The sequence below is a fragment of the Anabrus simplex genome, chromosome 2 (genome assembly GCF_040414725.1).
Source record: "Anabrus simplex isolate iqAnaSimp1 chromosome 2, ASM4041472v1, whole genome shotgun sequence".
NCBI lineage: Eukaryota > Metazoa > Arthropoda > Insecta > Orthoptera > Tettigoniidae > Anabrus > Anabrus simplex.
In genome coordinates this window covers 981,682,607-981,706,326 of record NC_090266.1, presented here as the reverse complement: position 1 = coordinate 981,706,326, position 23,720 = coordinate 981,682,607, and the positions used below count along the sequence as shown (strand labels likewise).

Here is a 23,720-nt window from a genome sequence, read left to right as displayed (position 1 = left end):
CTAGGGTTACTAGGTGAAACCTGGCCAACGGTCTCAAAGACGGAAGAGGAGTTTCAGATTCCCAACGGCGGAGAGAGCGGAAGAGCTGCCTCCAGGACTCACAGTCCTGGTTGTATTTTTGTGGTCTTCGGGCCACACTAGAAATAACTTTCATCAGTGATGGAAGTGTGTCAAAGTCCTTAATGGCAACTTCGGCGGAGATGGAGACCATCGGTACGGTGTAGTTGGCAAATGAGGCACTCTTATCTTTCTGGGAGTTAATGCAGAGAGGAACGTAGCGTTTGTTCTCCAGGTCAGGAGCGGCCTAACTACCTGCTGGCAGCAGCTCTAAAATGCTTGGCGACAGGCTCCGTGACAAGCCGGCCGTAAAAACATACAGTCACATCTTTATGGAAATGTTGTCTCATAGAATCGGAACCACGGCTGGGGCGTCCCCCGCTAAAAGCGATGCGTGTTGGCAGGGCCCAGCCAGCACGAAAAGTATGCAAGGGTTACCGTCGCACGGGCGGCGACGGCTAAAGAAGCGAGCCCCCACTTTCTGTATAGCATCACTGAACGTCGGGACTATGTCTGGTCGAAGCAGTGAACTGGCCACAGCACTTGAAAGAAGGCAAATAGACATCTGCGCGGTGCAGGAGACAAGATGGAGTGGAGAAAAGACACGTGACATTGGGTGTGGATACAAACTCATATACAACGGAACCTGAAGGACAACTAACGGTGTTGGCATTGTTATATCAGCAAAATTTGATGGTTCTGTCTCTGAGGTGCAACGCTACAATGATCGATTGATGAAAATCGTATATGTCGCGGATAGAAGGAAGGTCCATTTTTTCAGTGCTTATGCTCCACAAATCGGCCTAGACGCGGAAACAAAAGATGCTTTCTGGGAACTGCTTGACGAGAAAACCGCTGAAGTGCCACCAGAAGACTACCTTATCGTTACCGGTGATCTAAATGGACACGTTGGACAGAGGAAAGAAGACCACACTGCCCATGGTGGACACGGATATGGAGAGAAGAACGGCGACGGCCAACGAATTCTTGATTATGCAGAAACTCGTGATCTGATCATCACAAACACCTGGTTCAAAAAGCATGATACTCATCTAATCACATACTACAGTGGCTCCAATGCAACTCAGATTGACTACATCCTTGTGAGACGACGGAATTTCAAAGATGTTCTAGATACAAAAGTTATTCCTTACGAAACCGTCGCAATGCAACACCGACCTGTCATCTGTAAGCTACGGATGAAGCCGCCAAGAGCTGAATTCTTACCCAGAAATGGACCTAAAAGAATCAAATGGTGGCGCTACAAAGAGAAGGAGGCCGACGTTACAAAAATTGCAGTGCCACCAATCACCGCGGTTGAAGAGAGCTGGACTAAACTGAAAGACGCCGTTCATGAAGCCGCACGCTCTATTCTTGGAACAACTAAACCAGGACGACGTAGGATTGACAAAGACACATGACTTTGGAATGATGATGTTAAAGATGCAGTGCGGAAGAAGAAACAGCTGTACCATGAGTTTCTTTCAGATAAAACACCATCTCGTTGGGATGCCTACAAAACAGCCCGTAGTGAGGCGAAGAAGGTCATTGCTGTAACAAAAGCAAACCGATATGCAGACCTATATGCAAAACTTGACACGGGCGAAGGCGAGCGGCACATTTACTGGCTACTCAAATCGAGGCACCGCAAAACGGAAGACATCCAACGTTTCTACGGCATCAATGACGAAAAAGGTGACCTGCTGGTCGACTGGAAGAAAGCGCGAGAACGCTGGCGGAGCTATTTTGAGAAACTTTCAACCGAAGAACTTCCCCACCCACCAATCCCAACCACCTCCGCTACTGAAGGCCCAGTGAAGGAAATTGACGTCGCGGAAGTTCAGGCTGTTCTGAAGGAGATGAAACCGGGAAAAGCCACTGGCCCCGATGACCTTCCGGCAGAGTTCTGGTGCTCTGAACGGTGGGATGCGGCAATATGGCTAACACAGCTTTTCAATCAGATCATCAAAGAAGGTCAAATACCATTAGATTGGCGACGGAGCATTACCGTACCAATCTTCAAGAAGAAGGGAAGTCCTGCCGATTGTTCTAATTATCGTCCAATCAGACTTCTGAGCCACGCGATGAAGATCTTCGAACGTATTCTCGACAAAAGGATTCGCCATATAGCTAAACTTACAACGAACCAAGCTGGATTCGTGAAAAACTGTGGCACAACGGATGCAATCCACGCTGCACGGCTGTTAGTTGAGAAACACCATGAAAAACATAACCCTCTTCATCTCGCTTTTCTGGATCTTGAGAAGGCCTTTGATCGGGTCCCACATGACCTAATCTGGTTAGCGCTACGAGAACATAGCATTCCAGAGCACCTTGTTACGTGGGTACAGATGCTCTACGTAGAACCAAGGAGTTATGTTCAAGCTGCCGCAGGAGCGTCCGATGATTTCCGCATCACTGTAGGAGTACATCAAGGCTCTGCCTTATCACCACTGCTGTTCATTCTTGTGATGGACACTGTTACATCCAATCTGCACAAGCCAATACCATGGACACTTCTCTATGCTGATGATGTCATGTTGGCTGCTGAGAATAAGTCTGATCTCCAACGCCAAACAGAAGAGTGGAACAACCGACTAGCGCAATACGGCCTGCGCCTCAACAAAAAGAAGACAGAGTACATGACATTAGATCCTCGAGAAGTTGGAACCATCCACGTTGATGGTGAAGATCTACCACGAGTAGAGAAATTTAAATATCTGGGCTCCACACTCTCTGCCGATGGCAGACTTACTGATGAGGTCAACACAAGGATACACGCAGCCTGGCTGAAGTGGCGAATGACAACGGGCGTCACCTGCGACCGTCGCATGAAGGACCATCTGAAATCTAAGATCTACAGGACTGTTATTCGTCCCGTCGCTCTCTACGGCACCGAGTGTTGGCCTGCTACGAAGGAGGTAGAACGTCGACTAAGCGTCATGGAGACAAAGATGCTTAGGTGGACAGCTGGCATTACTAGACTGGATCATATTTCAAATGACAATATTAGGAAACGCTTTGGCGTTGCACCAATCCAGAAGAAAATGCAGGAAAATCGTCTGCGCTGGTTTGGACATGTATTGCGCGCAGAAGACAATACACTGGCAAAGTCAGCGTATACATTGGAAGTCACTGGAAAGAGGCCCAAGGGACGACCAAGCCAGCGATGGATCGATACAGTACACAACGACCTGAAAGCTGTAAGACTACATCCCGACGTGGCCCGTGACCGAATTAAATGGAGACAACGAATCCATACAGCGGACCCTGCCACCAGGCGGGACAAACGCTAAAGAAGAAGAAGAAGAATATTATTATTATTATTATTATTATTACTTTGCTTGCGACAGCAACACACACCCTAGACTGGTACTAGCACTTTTAACAGATGAAGATCCTAATTTCCTGAAATACGTATGTACTCTTTTCAGACAAGGTAAAATGTAAAAATGATACGAATATCTGAAGACTTGGATAGACTACTTGGAACCACAGGTTAAAACTACATCAAAAACCAATGCATAGATATACAATTCAAAAGTTTTCAGATTGTAAAAATTGTGTAAAATTAGTCTGTTTGTTTCATCATGATCAATTTTCAGTTATTTCCGTAAGGACTATAAATTGCATGCTTAGAGATACCGTACTTGAAAGCAGGTGGATCTCAGCTGAAAAATTATTAAGGTTTCTCAGATGCTAACATTAAGGTCGTTCACTCTTACTTATGCAGGTAGAAATATCTTTACCAGGACGTTTTTGGCGTATATATTTCTATGACTGTGGGCAAAGTATGGGCACATGTTCAACTAATAACTTACAATTAAAAATTCAACTGAAACGTCTGCTCTTTCCTATGGTGATACAATTGCAAATAATGCACAAGTAATGCAATAAATACTGACTACAATGACTATTTTTTTAAAGAGGCCTCATGTCAAGGTCATTGGTCCCTGTAAATAAACATTGTACTTCTAATTTTGTTTCAATTAATGACATATTTATTCTAGATACGGTACCTTGTCTCTGACAATAATTGAAGTACTGTACTTTAACTTGCTTCACAGCAATATTATGGCAAAAAAATAAACATGTTATGGGGACAGCCACCCAAAAAAAACACTCAGCAGTCAAAACTAGTAATTAAGACTGATAATCTATAGGCCTATTTGTTATTTAATGTACACTACTCGTACATCTAACCTAACCCCATGGCACTACAGCACTAAACAGCCTTGGCCTATCAAGCGACCGCTGCTCAGCCCGAAGACCTGCAGACTGCGAGATGTCGTGTGATCAGCACGACGAATCCTCTCGGCAGTTATTCTTCGCAATCTAGAGCGGACTCGTACATCAATACTGAAAAATAAATTTATGAAATCGGATGTAATTTGTAAAACAGATTTTGTTTGTCGCGTAGCTGGTCTCGCTCTACTGTTAGAGCCAGAAAAGTTCTGGGCGCTTTGCTTTCGATAGTAACTGAAAACGTTTAACATTGTTCTGAAGCATGTGGTTTATTATTATTATTTCCAATTTCACTGACATACTACTGTCAAACGTCTGTTCAAATCTTGAAACAAATTAACTGATGGGAGTTTATCAATGACCTCCCGCAGTCTACAGCAGCAGAAATAAATATATTTGAAGAAAATCTCATAATGCACGATGATTTCTAAAAAAATAACCTGCACACTGGAATCTTTGTCGCGGAGCTGGTCTCACTTTTCTGTTACGGCCAGGAAAGTTCTCTAACTTATTAATTCTACTGTTAAAGTTTGTATTAATTTATGACTAATTCCCATAACTACGATGATATTTCATTTCCTGAAAATATATTGTCTTATAAAGAACGTTTACAAGCTATGAATGGATGTTTTCAGAAGTAAATACTAGCAAATGTTACAACAAACCGCATGTAAAATAATACAAGAGGGACAAAATAAGCAAGTTTTCCTACCAATATTTCCAAAAGCGACAAGGTAATTATATGATGTCGTGCATTAATGTTATAGGACGTACATATTCGGCGTCATGAATCAATGCAAAAACTGACTCCAATCATATAACAGTTTCATATGATCATATCACATTTCGAACCATACAAAATAACAAAACACTCTCAACGCAAAACTTTCGATATTACTCGCGAAACTTCATGTCTTATTCTTCTTCTTAATCTTCTTGAAATATTCTTCTACTTCTTCTTCTTGCTGATGCTTATGGGCTGTGTCTATGACATTTCACCCAGTCAATACTCTCTGACTCATGTAAAAACACTAGTATAAATGAAAACTTCAGATCAATAATTGATGCTTGATCTTGCAAGTAGAAAACACAAAACACTATTCTTCACTATATCACATAATAACCCTAGTTTGCTAGAGCACACTGTTCTCATACGGCAAACTTCCAATCTTGCAATCACATTCTTGAAATATGAATGGGCTCTTCTGTTTTCACCCAGTATCAATACCCTTAAAAAAGTAAATCTTGGGCGGCACAAGCTTGCACTTGACAGTTGTAAGTAATGTTGGCACCACTACAAAAATGAAATGAACGTCACCCGTCAATCAGAATCACCAATCTACTACTTCTTATGTCAGATACAGTTACGTATTTTATTCATGTTAATTCGTATTTAATTCCGTATAGTGCTTATAATCTTTTATTTGCTTACACAAATATGAGCATTTAAAACTTGTTATAAGGTTTAAGCGAGCCACAAAATAAACACGAAATATTTTCAGTGTTTTATTGTGGCACAATATGGGTAGTATAGTGGTGCCATCTATATCTAGATTACTATCGTATTGAAGTGTTGCCGTTTTGTCAGTCGCACTAGCACGTGGCCATGTGTGATTCGGGCGTTTATGAAACTTTTGTTTTCGTTGTGAGATTATTGTGAAATTTTATTTTAACGAATACAGAGCGATGTCTCGTTAACGACAACATAGTCGTGAAGTGCGAAGTGATAATTCATTGCACCGTGGGGTGTCCCTTAATATTCAGGCATTATATTTAGTGGGGAGAACTCACGAGTTTTACGAGAGGGATAGGAAATTCGTACGCTTCTATAACCGTCTCTCTGTTCCTGCAGATGAAATGAAATGTCGTATGGATTTTAGTGCCGGGATATCCCAGAACGGGTTCATCTCGCCAGGTGCAGATCTTTCTATTTGACACCCGTAGGCGACCTGCGTGTCATGATGAGGATGAAATTATGATGAAGACAACACATTTCACCCAGCCCCCGTGCCATTGGAATTAACCAATTAAGGTTAAAATCCCCGACCCGGCCGGGAATCGAACCCGGGACCGTCTGAACCGAAGGCCAGTACGCTGACCGTTCACCCAACGAGACGGACTTACTGCAGATCATGTTATGTAACGCGTATGTCAAACATTAGGGCTTTCAGAGAGGTGTTCGCCTCCAAGAACAGAAGTAAAAAGGGACTGGGGCACATAGCAGTAGAGGAAACGGGGCTGATAGTAGGGACTTGTTTCACAGCACTCCGGGAAAGAAACGAATTAAGCTATCTCCTGAAACAGGAATTAATTATTTCCAGGCTGATGTAATACGAAGACACGATAACGATTATTACACCCCAAAGCCCCTTCTCTCATTGTTATGGACAATGCACCTACAACTCCGTAATAACGGACAAGACCCCTACTTCAAGCGCCTGTAAAGAAATGTTAGTGGAATGGCTGCAGTAAAGAAATATCCCAGCGCATATGTGTATGACTAAATTAGTCGACGAGGTAGCGAAGGAACAAGGGCACGAGGTTATTAGTTTGCTGCCGTACCACTGTCACTTCAACCTCATTAATTTGGTACGGTGTGGGGGAAGCAAAACATTACGTACGCACTAATAACAAGTACTTCACAATTACTGAATTGGAATAACTGTTCCGGGAGAGTATTGCTCGAATGGATGCGGCTTTGTGAATGAAGAAAGTTAGGCATGTCGCAACATTCATTAACTCGGCAATGGCAATACATGGCAACATCAGTTACTGTCAGAAGTTGATGATCTGCCTAGACGACGATGACAATGACAACGAAGGCGACGGTAGTGATGGCAGTGATCTGGAGGGTGTCGAGCCTCTACCTTTGTGAAACAGGTATGAAAATACGGTTTCTGAATTTTCGTAATTTTTGTAGATTTTGCGTGAAACCTTGTGTGTTAGCACTGGTGTATATTATTCTAACATTTATTGGTGTATTTAAAGTAAGATTCTTGTCGGCCGATTTCTTCCGTATTTTCTAACATCGCGATAATAAGAACTTCGTAGTATATTTATCGCGTATCATTTCGTGTGATGAATAATCGGTGAGTTGAAAGTTCGATTTTTGTCGGCGGATTTCATTTGTATTGTTTATCATCGCGATGACATTCAAAACATTTCTCCCATGATTTTAAAAACTCACGTGTCGTGCAATCAGCTGTTGTTGCGGCGGCAACATCGCTTTGTGCGCCATTGCAGTGTGACCAACATTGTGCGCAGCTGTCATGTGCAACCTTACGCTGGCCCACCTATATAATATACGATGGTGTATAGAAGCACATTACAAAAAATTTCCGTATTGCCAATATACGCGAACGTCTTGCTAAGAGATGACTATAACTTATACCTCATTATTATAAAAAATTGATGCTACTATGCGCAATTTACTATGACCGAATAACCGCCAATAGTAATGAGAAACAACACATAGTCAAAAGGGCAAATAAACACAGGGAAAAAAAGCACAGGGACACAAGGGTCTAATCTTACGCCGAAGTGATCCATTTTGACGACTTATTAACAGGCGAACATAATCGGATCAACAACTGGGAAGATAGGGAAGACATGTGAGAATAACATTCATTCATTCATTCATTCATTCATTTATTCATTTACTTCAATTAATTCCAACGAGCCTGCAGGCTCATACATAGGAATTGTACAGGACATTACATACTGGCGGGCACTTACACATCAAAATATAGTTTGTGTATATAAGATAATTAGTAAATGGTTGAACATATAAACACATACAATATATAAAATATGTACAACATCAATATGAGGATTACAGAGAATTATTTCTGACTGTATTTACATTTACGTAACATGAAAGTTGCAAAGGTACAAGAATGGATTATGGAGTATTTTCATTTACATAAGAGTTGCTGAAGTACAAGAATAGATTTCAGATTATTTACAATTACATAACACAAAAGTTGCAGACGTACAGGAATTGATTACAGAGTATTTACAGTACATATACATAACACAGAGTTGCAGAGGTACAAGAACAGATTACAGAGTATTTACATTTACATAACATTAAAGGAGGTCATTTTCGGGATTGGAGAACACCAATGGGAGAGATTACACTGAAGCAGGGATCAAGGGATATGTGAAGCATACCTGAAGAGCAGTGGCGTATCCTGGAATCTCCACTGAGGCATGCAACTAGTAACCATGCAGTTAACACAATGTATTAAGTAAATTTCAATTCTACTCACCCTAATTACATGTAGGTGAACTCGAGCCAAACAGTTTTACTGTAAGTTTCTGGATTGAACGTGCGTACACAATTCTTGTTTTCTCTTTTTAAATTTACGAGGGTCCTCCTCTGTGGTGTAGTAGTTAATGTAATTAACTGCCACCCCCGGAGGCCCGGGTTCGCTTCCCGGCTCTGCCACGAAATTTGAAAAGTGGTACGAGGGCTGAAACGGGGTCCACTCAGCTTCGGGAGGTCAACTGAGTAGAGGTGGGTTCGATTCCCACCTCAGCCATCCTCGAAGTGGTTTTCCGTGGTTTCCCACTTCTCCTCCAGGCAAATGCCGGGATGGTACCTAACTTCAGGCCACGGCCGCTTCCTTCCCTCTTCCTTGTCTATCCCTTCCAATCTTCCCACCGGGCGAGTTGGCCGTGCGCGTAGAGGCGCGCGGCTGTGAGCTTGCATCCGGGAGATAGTAGGTTCGAATCCCACTATCGGCAGCCCTGAAGATGGTTTTCCGTGGTTTCCCATTTTCACACCAGGCAAATGCTGGGGCTGTACCTTAATTAAGGCCACGGCCGCTTCCTTCCAACTCCTAGGCCTTTCCTATCCCATCGTCGCCATAAGACCTATCTGTGTCGGTGCGACGTAAAACCCCTAGCAAAAAAAACTAGCAATCTTCCCATCCCCCGCAAGGCCCCTGTTCAGCATAGCAGGTGAGGCAGCCTGGGCGAGGTACTGGTCATCCTCCCCAGTTGTATCCCCTGACCCAGAGTTTGAAGCTCCAGGACACTGCCCTTGATGCGGTAGAGGAGAGATCCCTCGCTGAGTCCGAGGGAAAAGCCAACCCTGGAGGGTAAGCAGATTAAGAAGAAGAAGAAGAAATTTACGAGAAAAGGTAGAGGTCTCGCGGCTTTAACTATTTGCATCTTTTCATCAAACGAACGGCCAGTAAATGGCTTTTCAAACTGATTTACAATTATATCCGTTTTAGACTCGTCCATCGTTAATACCACATTGCGCAAAATATAATAAAACTCCGAAAACGACGAATAGCACAGGAACAGCACACACAGAATGAACTCACTAATCAGCAAAACACACAATGAATTACCTCACTAGTTAGCCACAACTCAAGCACTGGAGATAAGTCACCCTAGTGGCATTGGTCAGTTTCGTCACGTTGGGTTCTCGCTAGGGGGTAATCTGTGTGTCCCGTTCGCTGTAAACATGTCGACTTTCTCCAAGTTGCTAACAGATGGCAGACGGTAGCACGGGTATGGGGTGACAAATTCTGACCAAGTTTCAATTGCAGCGACATCGTTCGGAGGGTTTCAGAACTACGTCTGCCACTGAATGCAATTTTAAGATTGAATGCCTTACGTCGTTAACTCCTCCATTTGTTGTCTCTTTCTTCCGAGAGTGGAGTAGACGGCGAGACTACACCAGCACCACACGTAGTCAAGCAACGGAACCAGTACAGTTGCGCGGACCTTTTGAACTTCTGAGAGATGAAATCGTTAATATTTGACCTGAAACAACCTAAAATCGTAAATCAGACAGTTCTTTGTGTTATCATAACGCATGCAATGAATGCCTTGCATTCAAGGAGAATACGCCCCTGCTGAAGAGTTTATTATTAATGTCAGCGTCATGACCGAAACCCGTAACGGATGATGTTTGGACTTGCGAACAAAAGAAGTACGCACATAAAATCTGGTAGTATGAATGACAAAAAATAGTCGTAATGCAATTAGAGGCACAGTAGCTGCGGTAGCTACAGCGAAAAAGGAACCTATGGTCAGGTACAAGCCAAGTTGCTTGCAGTACTATTATGCACAGTGATGATTTTTGTAGTATGATTTGCATTTCATGACATTTATGTCATATAACCCTAACATTCTCATCTTCTAGAGCGAAAAGTAGCGGGATGCATTGATTCATTTGGTCAATCATAGGTAAGATATTGGGCTGATTCTTAAGTGAGTGTGTAAGTTGTAACACGAGCGATTGAATGGAATCAGGGACTTATCCCGTAAGTGTATTGGGGGAACTGGCACAGCGGTTTGTTGTGCCCGTTGCAGGAGTATGAGCTGTCTAGACGTAGATGGGAGAGGCAAAGCTGGAGAAATGGGACTTTGCTGCTTCGGAATCGGTACTTGCCGTGGTAGATGATATGACAGAATAAGGTTCAAATGTCCGATTCTATCATACCCTGGGGTTGGTTTAGGAGGCAAATCCTTAACAATAACCTGGGTAAACTTCCGCTTTCGCGGAGCTTCAACAGGAATCGGAGATGCATGTGCAGGAAGAAGAGGGAAATTCTGAAGGGTATAATTTGGAGCAATCTGTGTGGGATATAAACGGAAAGCAGCCTCAGAAAATAATATATTCTCTAAACACATTAATTTCTTAATGTCTACTTGTTGTTTATTTACCGCGCACTCGGTAGAACCCGTGACATGATGGAGGTTGCAATATAAATATTGTAGTACATTATACATGCAGTCAGCTGTGGCGTGGTTCAAGGCACAGTTCTGACATCGAAATGAGGGAGACTGGCAATTGCGTATAGTGTGGATATATCTTTGATATTTAGAACAAATAACCGGATAAAAAAACTTAGGGAGTAACCTCTAATATCACTTGGAAGATATAGACATATTTTGGGAGGTTTTTCCCACTAAAAACCATTTTCACTGAACCAGTAGGCACATATATTACTTTGCCACCTTGTAGGGTCTTTCGATTTAGTCTCTGTACAGAGTGTATCTTTATTTCACTTTTGATGAGGGCTAATATGTCAGCTTCAGCAAGATCTTTATCTACACCTCTAATGATCCCAATACGAAAGATGTTTGAATGCGGTATGAATGATTGCAGCTTATGTGATGCAAGAAAAGTGCTTTTCAAAAATGTATTGGCATGTACAGCAGATTGAAAAGTAAGCTGTATTCTGTTTCTACCTTTGGGTTTAATAGATTGTACCGGAAATTTATTTTCATACCTGATTATTCCTAGTGCCATTGGGTGCAAGTTACCAATGTTTTTAGGACTTTCTGCTGAGACAACTACTATATACGGTCCTGCGTGGTTAATTGGGTAGGTATATGAGTCACACTTAGTGTTAGTGATAATAGAAGGTGAATCATTAGAGTTACGAGGGGTGGTATTATTCAACACAGAGGTCTTCAGGAGGCTATTTGAAGAACGTAGATCCGTATTCACTATATCCTCCCGTCCTACATTCGAATTAGATGCAGGATAAGTAGTGATATACGGTACCCGCATTGTAATTAGGATACGTCTGAACGTGGTTCAAAATTATTGTAGTGTACTGTACAGTAGTATACGAGTAATATCTTATTATAATTTAGCGTGGTTATTTTATTATTGTAAAATATTTGTGTAGTACCGGTATAGTACAGGTATCCGTAGAAACCCTCTTACTAAAATTCTGTTGTTGTAATTAAGATAGGCTTAATTGCAGTTAGAATTGAGTAATTCTTGTGTAATCTTTCCGGTATTCAGTAATTAACAGCAGTTTTTATCCTGTTAGGATGTTGTAGGATAAAAGTAGAGTTCGACTAAGTAGTATTGTAGTGTAGTCGTACATTAATTACCTTATTTTGGTGTCATCTTTGCATACTATCCCAGACAATATATCCCTCCGTTCATTTTTTACACATAAATTACTTTATTTTTCCTTTTTCATTTTCCCCACAAAGAATGGCCAAGGAGTGCAAGTGCAGGATCTGTGGGTGTGGAGAGGCATTGAGGGAAATGAGGGAGGAGCTGGAGCGTTTTAGACAGATAATTAGGATTCTCACAGAAGGCAGGAAGAAAAATAGGCCTCCCTCAAACAATGTACAGGTTACAGTAGGTGTACAAGAAAGAGAGGAAAGAAAGGGGAGTTGCAGAATACAGGTTGTGTAATGTTCTAAGGAGAAGGAGATTGCAGGCGAAGGGCTCTATTCAGGATCAGAATTCAGGACAAGTGTCTGTGCGAAATCGATACGATTAACTCTAGGTAGATCAACAGAGGAAAGATGAGGAACAGGGAACTGTTGCTGAGATGTGTGGAAGTAGCAGGAAGGGAAAAGGTAGGAAAGGGAAATGTAGAGTACAAGATAGGAAAAGACAGGTGAAATAGGGTCATGGGAAGGAGAAAAGGGACGAGGAAGTAGCTTCTGCAGCTATCAGGAAAGATAGGGCTGACCAGGGGGGAAGGGATCAAATGAAGTGGGTAGGGTTTAGGCTACGGTCATGGGGGATACCATCGTTAGATATGTGGGGAAAGTATGTGGAGGAAAGGGAACCAGGCTAGAGTGTTATCCAACAATTGGATGCCGTTATGCATCACTAGACCAAGCGCCAAAAGTTGGTTGCGAGATAATCGCGTTTAAATTTGGTTCTATGTGTAAATTCGAGCGAACATAATTTTGCTAAATATGGTATTACTGGTGTTGTAGGATAATAGATTGTACCTTCTCACCAAATTTCAACATTTTTATACTCGCACTACATAGATTTTCTTGAAGAAATGGCGCTTAGTCTACTGATGCAATTTAAGGTTTTTCTCAAGTGCGAATAATGTATCACGATGCTACACCAATAACCCCCAACTGTTGAGTATCTACTGAGTAAAACTTCAAAAAATATAACGTGGCGGCAGCCATGATTAAAAACTGAATCTCCTACTGTGTGAAAAGGCCCGCTAAGTGCTTGATCCACCACGAGCCGCGCCACAACTCCGGTACATTATTCATGTTTTAGATGGAGAAATTCTAGAAGGGAAGCTATTCTCTAAAGTTGTTGCTATAACGACTTACTGATTTGAGGAATTTCAACTTATCTGAGTCAAATACATTGGTAAGACATGAGCCATTGTAGTCTATACAATTTTTGAATGGATTTTCCTTCACGATAGGCCTATTATATTCTGAAAGTACAGTATTGACGTGATATTTTTAAGCCTTGTCTTGTTCTGCTTGAGACAGAAAATGTGATTAAAGCTATTTTCTCCCAAAAATACACATAAATCACTGGACAGGTAATAAAATTGTTTCTCTCAGTTCATTCAATCTCGAAATCAGGATCTCCATTAAACCTATCTACGTCATCCTCGGTATCAGAATCTGCTTGAAGATTCTGGTAAAATTGTTTGGCATCTGCAGGTATTAGGTGCATCAGCGAACCAAAGTCTCTTAGTTTGGCTTCAGAGATAATAGGTTTTCCTTTTGGCCAAAACGGTATTAATGCCTGGTGAATGGGAACGCTACTTTCCCGTGGTCGTCCCTGTCTTGACTTATTTAGATTTACTTCCTGAGATTCACCATCAAATTCTAGAGAATGATTCTCAGACGCAACCTTCTTAGCAAGCTGCATTAGTAGCATTGTCCTTCTCCTTACTTTTGGAAGTACTTGATACATCGCTGAACTTCGTCACTTGATAAACCACTCAATGTATCACCACGTAATAATGTCAGCACTATCGAAAACGCGGGCTCCTTCGCTGTCATCCGCGCGCAATGTGAGGAATGTGGCGCTTGGTCCAATGATGCAAACTGGAACGTCGCATAGTCTACTGATGCAATATACATTTTTACTGATTCCCGCTTTGTCGCTTAGGTTTTCTGTTTATTAACAACTAACGGCCTCTTGTAATGCAGTGGGGAATTTTTTATAAATAGTTCAAGCCTTCCTCTACAAGATGGCGCTAAAATCTCAATTTTCGTCAAATGGCGCTTAGTCTACTGATGCATAACGGCATCCAATTAGCTTGAGGCAGACGTTGAGGAAAGTAGAAGAGAGGGAGGAGGGGAAAGAGAAGGTGGTAGTGTTTCACGTTGGTACCAACAACGTAAGGCAAGCTGATATAAGTACCAACATAGTTGGGGATGTGTGGGATCTGGTAAATGCAGCACGGGTAAAGTTTAAGGAGCGGAGATTGTTATCACTGGAATACTTTGTAGGACGGATACAGACTGGAGTGTGATTGGGGATTTAAATGAGATTATGGAGTGGGTATGTGGGAAACTGGGAGTGAAATTTCTAGATCGTAATGGGTGGGTAGGAGATAGGTATCTGCGCTAAGATGGCCTTCACTTAAACCGCAGTGGTACGTATAAGTTAGGAAATTCGTTTGGAAGGGTAATAGGGAGGTACATTCAGAGAAACGGAGTTGTCTAGGGAGTGGTGATAAGGGTACAGAGATCTGGAAGTCAAGTAGGGATGACATAAAAATGTTAGTGTCTAACTATAGAAGTATTGTAAAGAATGGAATAGAATTAAGTAATTTAATAGATATATATTTACCAGATATTGTAATAGGAGTTGAATCATGGCTGAGAAATGATATACAGTAATGGATGCAAAAATTTTCTCACGGAACTGGAGAGTGTATCGTAGAGATAGGACAGGAATGGTGGGAGGGGGAGTATTCATTCTGGTGAAAGAAGAATTTTTAAGCTACGAAAATGTTAAGGATGAGAAACATGAAATTCTATGTGCAAGGCTCATTTCTAAAGATAATAGGAAACTTGATGTCTTTGGAGTGTACAGACCGGTAAAGGGTAGCGCTGGCACGGATTCAGAATTACTTGATAAGATAATCAGCTATGTGGGAAGCGACATGGGAAAAGATGTGATCGTAGAGGGAGATCTGAATTTACCAAATGTCAATAGGGAAGGAAATGCGAAAGACAGGAAGCATGGCCAACAAATGGCAAATAAGCAAATATGGGAAGGACAGCTGATTCAGAAAGTAATGGAACCAACTAGGGGGAATATTCTGGACTTGGTGCTGGTAAAACAAGATGAGCTCTATAGGGAAACCGAATTAATAGATTTTATTAGTGATCATGAAGCTGTTTTTGTCATAGTAAAAAATAAATTTGATAGAAAGAAAGCTCTTAAAATTAGGACTATTAGGCAGTGCCATATGGCTGATAAAGCAGGCATGAGGCAGTTTTTAAAAAGTAACTCTGATCGGTGGAAAACGGTAAATAAAAATGTGAACTGACTCCGGGATGGGCTTAAAGCAATTGCTGAGGAATGTGAAAACAGGTTTGTATTTTTAAAGGTGGTAAGGAATGGTAAAGAACAACCTTTTTATAATAGAGAATTAAGAGACAAAGAAGGAGGTGCAGCTTGGAAAGAAATAATAGTTAGAAATGGCTGTGGAAGTAAGGAGAAATTGAAGGAACTTACTAGGAAATTGAATCTAGCAAAGAAGGCAGCTAAGGATAACATGATGACAAGCATAATTGGCAGTCATGCAAATAATAGCGAAAAATGGAAGGGAATGTATAGCCATTTTTAGGCAGAAACAGGTTTCAAGAAGGACAATTCAGGAATAATTAATGAACAAGGGGAGTGTGCATGTGAGGATCTTCAAAAGGCATAAGTATTCAGTCAGCAGTATGTAAATATTGTTGCTTACAAGGATAATGTCCAGATAGAGAAGGAGACTAATGCTAAATAAGTATTAAAATGTACATATGATAACAATAAAATTTACAACAAGATACAAATGTTGAAAACTAGAAAAGCGGCTGGAATTGATAAGATTTCTGGGGATATACTAAAGACAATGGGTTGGGATATAGTACCACATCTGAAGTACTTATTTGATTATTGTTTGCTTGAAAGGGCTATACCAAATGAATGGAGAGTTTCTATCATTACAGGCCAGTAAGTTTGACATGCGTTGCATGTAAGCTTTGGGAAGGCATTCTTTCTGATTATATTAGACATGTTTGCGAAATTAATAACTGGTTCGATAGAAGGCAGTTCGGTTTTAAGAAAGGTTATTCCACTGAAGCTCAACTTGTAGGATTCCAACAAGATATAGCACATATCTTGGATTCAGGAGGTCAAATGGACTTTATCACTAGACAAAGGAGTGAGTGAATTCGTTGCTATATTTCTAGAAAATAGATCTCAGAAAATTAGAGTAGAAGGTTTATCTGACCCTGTAATAATTAAGGGGGTAATTCTTCAAGGCAGTATTATTGGACCTTTATGTTTTTATATATATAAATTATATGAATGTACAAGTTGAATATGAGGTAAGGCTTTTTGCGGATGATGTTGTTCTGTATAGAGTAATAAATAAGTTACAAGATTGTGAGAAACTGCAACCTGGCCTCGATAACGTTGTAATATGGACAGCAGGCAACGGTATGTTGATAAATGGGGTTAAGAGTAACGTTGTGAGTTTCAGAAATAGGAAAAGTCCTCTCAGTTTTAATTACTGCGTTGATAGGGTAAAAGTTCCTTTTGGGGATCACTATAAGTATTTAGGTATTAATATAAGGAAAGACCTTCATTGGGGTAATCACATAAATGTGATTGTAAATAAAGGATACAGATCTCTGCACATGGTTATGAGGGTGTTTAGGGGTTGTAGTAAAGATGTAAAGGAGAGAGCATATAAGTCTCTGGTAAGAACCCAACTAGAGTATTGTTGCAGTGTATGAGCCCCTAATCAGGATTACTTGATTCAAGAACTGAAAAAAAAAAACAAGAAAAGCAGCTCGATTTGTTCTGGGTGATATCCGACAAAGGAGTAGCGTTACAAAAGTGTTGCAAAGTTGGGCTGGGAAGAACTGAGAGAAGGAAGACGATCTGCTCGACTAAGTGGTATGTTCCGAACTGTCAGTGGAGAGATGGCCCGGAATGACATTTGTATACGAATAAGTTTGAATGGCGTCTTTAAAAGTAGGAAAGATCACAATATGAAGGTAAAGTTGGAATTGAAGAGGACAAATTGGGTCAAATATTCATTTATAGGAAGGGGAGATAGGGATTGGAATAGCTTACAAAGGGAGATCTTCAATAAATTTCCAATTTCCTTGAAATCATTCAGGAAAATGCTAGGAAAACAACAGATCTGCCACCTGGGCGACTACCTTCAATGTAGATCAGTATTGATTGATTGACCACTTTCACTCTTCATACCGTCACACACCGATGCACCCTACTAATCGGCAAGAACAAGGTAGTAGTTTTGAGAACCGACTCGATATTACTCAACCGCACTCGCGAAACAACCTCACTTTTCGAAGGAGCAAACGAGACTGCTATGCGAATCTTCGAATTTCGTATTGGCAACCTTTGAACACAAACTATGAATCGCCGTGAGCAGGACGAATAGAAATAAATAATGTGACGACTACCTCTGAATCACATGTTAACAGATACGGTGTACATGTTCTCCGCCACCTGCAGCGCTGCTGTCAATAAAAGGTCCAAGTACGCGCGCTTTTCGTCAGCTTACTGTGGAATTGTGTAAACAGTTTGTGGTCTTTTTCAGTATTTTTATACATTCTCGAGTTGTATACGTGCAAAATAGCTTGTATTAACTTTTCGTGAACTGAACAGTGAAAAAGATTAAGCATTTGAGAAGTAGAGCGTATACTCTGGCATATTCTTCAATTTACTACCGCATGTGAATATGCCTACGACTTGCAATGTCCCGGGTTGTAATTCTGGTTACAATAAACATTCGAATGATAAGCGTCATTTTTGTTTCACCCCCAAAAGATCCCACTCTGTTCTCAAAGTGGTCGAAGGCTATCCCGAATCAACATCTGCCTTAACAAAGTTTTTCCGTCAGATTAGAACCATGCCAAAAGCTGTTGTCAAAGAGAACGCCAAAATCACAAGTACAGGTCAGGAAAAAAATTACAGCACGCTTACCTTTGATCAGCCACCATTATCCTTTTTTCTTCTTTTGCTAGTGGCCTTACGTCGCACCGACACAGATAGGTCTTACGGCAACGATAGGATAGGAATGGCCTAGAAGTTGGAAGGAAGCGGCCGTGGCCTTAATTAATGTACAGCCCCAGAATTTGCCTGGTGTGAAAATGGGAAACCACGGAAAATCATATTCAGGGATGCAGACAGTGGGATTCGAACACACTATCTCCCGGATGCAAGCTCACAGCTGCGTTCCCCTAACCGCACGGCCAACTAGCTCGCTCCACGATTATCATGTTGGGAAGATGAACAAATAACTCCTTTCACCAGTTCAAAAATTAATATTATTCATCATTTCTGTGGGTATGTTGTTAAACATGCAAGTACCGAGCTCGATAGCAGCAGACGCTTAAGTGCGGCCAGTATCCAGTAATCGGGAGATAGTGAGTTCGAGTCCCACTGTCGGCAGCCTTGAAGATGGTTTTCCATGGTTTCCCATTTTCACACCAGTCAAATGCCGGGGCTGTACCATAATTAAGGCCACGGCCGCTTCCTTCCAACTCCTAGGACTTTCCTATCCATCGTCGCCATAAGACCTATTTGAGTCAGTGCGATGTAAAGCAAATAGCAAAAAAAACCATGCAAGCAAAATGATAGGCTGTACAGATGTATTGGTTCTATGCAAAACAATACAGAGAACGCACTAACAAGTCTAGAAGAATATTGTAACGCATCCAACTATCTTATTTACCCATCGAGTGAATTATTATTGATGTTTCCTCATGTAGAGGAAGATGTTGTGAGAAATATTAGTGTATAAGAAGCATAATCTAAATCTTTAATATCTTAAGGGGAGTTTGAAAGGCCTATCCTGCCAATGTCAAATATGCCAAGATTATGTTCCTATATTTTTGGAACCTATGAAGGTACGACTCTGAATTTTTACAATTGACATTTCTATATTATTTATGTTGACTGAAGCAGAATTAAAATATAAAAACCAAAAGAACGAGATATATTATTTTTTAATGGTGCCATTGTTTACACAAAATATTTGAAGATGGACACCCCTTACTTCATGTCTATGGAAACCTGTGCTATGATTCTGCTTCAGTAAGGGCAGTAAGATATAATAAAGCATCTCACAAAATTTAATATATGTATCACAAGTAGTTTTTCAGATACAGGAACATTAATTGTAAAAAAAAAGTCATTTTGAGAAAATCAGGTTTAAAACTTAAAATTATCAGAACTCACTCAGATTTTTAAATTAAGGCTCAAAAGCACCCCGCAGTATCCTCTTCCTGGTACCCCTCCTCTAAAAACCTTTTCCTTCGCGATGACCTTGCTGCTTTGGTGTTGAACTCTGCTGCACGCTGTGCCTTGGCAATTCTTAATTTGTCTAAATGTTGCAATCCCTTCATAGTATGACGGCCAGGGTTGATGTTGAGATGCAATGACTCTCTTCCCATATTCCCACCATTAAATGTTAATACAGCATCACTGACTCCCCATTTCAAAGTTCTTAACGCCACAAATTAATACATTTATGGCACTTGAGTCCAAATAATATTGTTGAAAGACTCATTGGGATTCTGAGTGCGCCCATGTAGACAATTTCTGGGAAGGCCTGGATGAGCCAGGTCTCTGTAGATTGGCTTGATAGCTTCCATAACTGCTTCAGGTATAGAATTATTGTGCTCAAAATACTCTTCTGAAACTTCAGCATTCCGGATCCCAGTTCTTCAAAATATTTACCAAATTTAGGTTCACTTTCACTGTCTTGTTCTTTGGTGTCACATTTTGACAATCTTTTTCTACACTGTTGGAGGATTCTACCTCATGTGAACCACATGGTCTTGTGTTGTTAGTATGTTGGTTGCCACAAAACTTACGTTTCCCAGAACTTCTAGGCATATTTATACTTTGTTTACCAAAATAAGTGCAATCAAACTACACGAAAGCACTTCCAGAGATACTAATTCACACGAAATTCAACATTCCTTACACAAAAACAAGCATAGTGGCAGACATATTTGAAATAGAAGTGTAACCAAAATTGAGCGCCTAGTATTCTCTATCGATAGGCTAAAACACCACAACCTTCTATGTGCAGTAGTTTCAGAGATATTCGTAAATAAAGGAATGCATGTCCGAAATTAACCAGCCTGATGGATACGCAAGCAATGTTATAAAATTAAAAATTAAAGACTTCTAGCAGTTACACAGATGTTGTTATTAATTACATATACCATTTTATTCATGAAACACTAAATAATATTGTAGGACTTATTTTGGAAAATGTCAAAAAATTCACATTTTTGCCTTTCAAACTCCCCTTAAGCCAACAACTATGTCACACGCACATTGCATAACATTATATACCATTTATCGATGCGAGTCTTGTTCCTAGCATGAACTGTATATTTTGGCTTTGCTCTGTGAACAACAAGAGTAGTAGTACATAAAGTTTACGCAATCAAAGGGTAAAGTGGACCCTGAGTTGAAACAACATATATCTGAGCACATTCGGCGAGGACACCTTAACAGTGGAGCAGCTGGTATAGAGCAGGTAATAAGAAGTGCGGCATCGCCGGTCCTTCCTACAGCGAGAAAGGCAAAGCCTTGGTTCAATGAAGCATGTTACGCGGCTCGGCGTAAGGCTCTGGATGCTTTACACATAGCAAGGAGTGAACCATCGGAGATAAACTTCATGAAGTATGCGGAACTACGAAGAATCTATAAACGCCTAGTGAGGGAAGCAAAGAAAGACCATCACCAAAAAGAAGAAAGTGAACTGATACGTGAAGCAGAACAGAACCCATATAAACCGCTAAATGCACGGCAACCAACATTTCCTAGAAGCATTTCAACAGATGTTTGGGAGGAGCATCTACGCAAAGTAGTTCAAGATAGAGAAACACGCCCTGAGCTGGAAATGGCAAGTGATGTCACGAACGTCGAACCTTTTACGGAGGAAGAAGTAGCGGAGGTCATGAAAAGTATCCGGAACAACAAATCAAGTGGACCCGACTCTGTATACGGTGAGCATATTAAAGAAATATGGCCTGAAATGAAAGATGAAATAATCAATCTTCTTAACGGGTGCCTAGAGCAAAGCAATATTCCGGACAGTTGGAGGAAATCTACGGTCAAAATGTTATATAAAGGGAAAGGAGACACTGGGGATCCTAACTCATACAGAAGAATCGCCCTGGAATGCACGATGTTCAAGTTACTGACTAAATTACTAAGCAAGAGGCTTACAAACATAATTGACCTGAAATTACCTGAGGAACAGTTCGGTTTCAGGATAAATAGAAGCACAATCCAAGCCATTACCTGCCTACTCAACGACATACAGACTACCTTTTCAAATCCAGGACAAAAACTACATGCAATATTTATAGATTACGCCAAAGCTTTCGATTCAATCAGTCGGAAATTAAAAATAGAGAAACTACAGCAATTGGTTGGAAGAGAGAACTATCTATTGCGAATTACTCAAAACATACTTCACGACAATAGCATAATCATCAGTGACGGTATAAATATCTCACGACCAATTCATCAAACAAACGGGGTACTCCAAGGAGATCCACTGAGCCCTCTGCTCTTCATTGCAGCAACAGCTGACGTAGTTCAAGCAATATCATCAGAAAAGGTACGCCTATATATCTATGCAGATGATATGGTAATAACATCAACAGACCAGGTAGAATTGCAGATTGCCTTCGATCAACTGGTGCAATGGACAAATTAACGAAAAAAAGACTGTGTCCATGAGCTTCAGAAAAGGGGGACCACAGGCCTCTTTCTTCTACCAAGAAAAGAAACTAACAGCAGTATCACACTTCAAATATCTCGGCATGACCTTACAAACACGCTGCATCAAATTCGGAAAACACATAGAAGACAAAACAAACACGGCTATCAAGGCGATGAACGACATAAAACTCATCAATAGACTATCAATTAGAACAGCAATGAAATTATTCAAAATTAAAATCACTCCTATCATAACATATGGACTAGAATTAATATGGATACACTGCACACAGAGAAATCTGGAACAGACTGAGAAAGTGAAAGCCACTTTTCTGAAAAAAATATTATGCCTTTCCAAATTCACACCCTGTCTCGCCTACGAGCTCACCAGGGAGCCTTTCTTCATTGAGGAACTACGACTACAGCTACTTTTGCCAGCAACTCCTGCATATAAAGGCCTCATGGAAGTGCTTTGGAAAAAGAAAAATGAAATATGGTCAGAGTTCTACGCTACAGACGCTATGATCTACAGCGATTGGAAACAAGGGAACTATGAGCTGAGACATTTAGTGACACGCTACGCCGTTCATGGCTTCCACTTCAAGGTGTGCATGACCAGCAAATATCACGATCCAGATGTCACCTGTGTTTGTGCTTTGTGCAACAGAAGCTGTGATCGATATCACCCAATGATATGCAGTGAAAGGAAGTGCTCATTGAAAATGCTTTGCAGCGAGGGACTATCCTAATAACTTTTGTTAACTATTTGTTGTTTTTATTTCCTGCTCATTGTGCGCTTTTCCTCTTTATTATAAAGTTTACGCCAGATGTCTCATGCCGTTTTCGCTTTGGTTTATAGCTTTGATAGTTTGTGGGTATTTTGAACTTGCCAACCCGTCTTTAATTTCAATTTCACTATATGCGAGTATGTTATTAAGAACAATAACATGTTTATCATACATATCAATGTCAAGTTATGGCTTTTCGGCTGAAATAGATTCGTAATTATCGCTTTCAAGACCACGTGTGAGACCAGTCTACTTGTTAACTTTGTTTATCTTCTTATTTATGTTCGTTTTCATGCTCTTCGAATGTTTTTCAGTGAAATTCTGAGTGGAATTTCTTGTTTGAAGAAGTAGGAGATATTTGAGGTAAGAATTCCTTGTTATTCTTATTTTATTAACCTCCTGAGGCCATAACATGAAAAGCATATCACACCAATGTCAATGAAATTCTAGTAAATTAGAACACCAACTCTTCGGCCTACTCAATGTTCTATTTAGTTTATTGTTTAAAATATTTTTGCTGGATATTTGATTCTACCTTTAAACAGTGTCCTAAAAGGACACTACGCCACAGGAGGTTATGTAAGTTATTAAGTTGATGACCGATAGCTGTTTCTGTTCCCCAAAATATATTTTTTCAAAGTTTTTTTGCGTGGTGGTTGTTATTAATTACAATAACATGTGTATCATACATATTTATGTCACGTTATGGCCTTTCGGCTGAAATAAATTCTTAATTTAATTACATTCAGTTGATGCAATGTTATATTATTTCTGATAAGCCAGTATAGTTTTGATAGTATTGAAATTAGCAGTAAAAATATAAACTGACGACATTGCCCTTAATTATTTTTTTCTTCTTTTTATGCCTCAGATCATGCATGGAAAGTGGGATATACACCGATAGCGAA

The 23,720-nt window shown here is 40.6% G+C and overlaps 2 protein-coding genes across 4 annotated transcripts in view; one reads left to right on the top strand and one right to left on the bottom strand.

Moving 5' to 3' along the window:
• The window catches only part of LOC136864601 (COP9 signalosome complex subunit 5), a 139,288-nt gene extending 134,070 nt beyond the window's left edge, over positions 1 to 5,218 (bottom strand). For 2 of the 3 annotated variants that reach the window (XM_067141819.2, XM_067141820.2), the window contains exon 1: positions 5,015 to 5,218. The gene's annotated coding sequence lies outside the window, so the exon portion shown is untranslated. The remainder of the gene's footprint in view (positions 1 to 5,014) is intronic. The other variant, XM_067141821.2, reaches the window with a different exon arrangement.
• On the top strand, positions 483 to 22,019 carry LOC137498496 (uncharacterized). The gene is given in 2 exon segments (XM_068226070.1): positions 483 to 2,264; positions 20,742 to 22,019. Coding segments are annotated over 2 exon segments (3,060 nt in total).
• Positions 22,020 to 23,720: the final 1,701 nt, after the last annotated feature.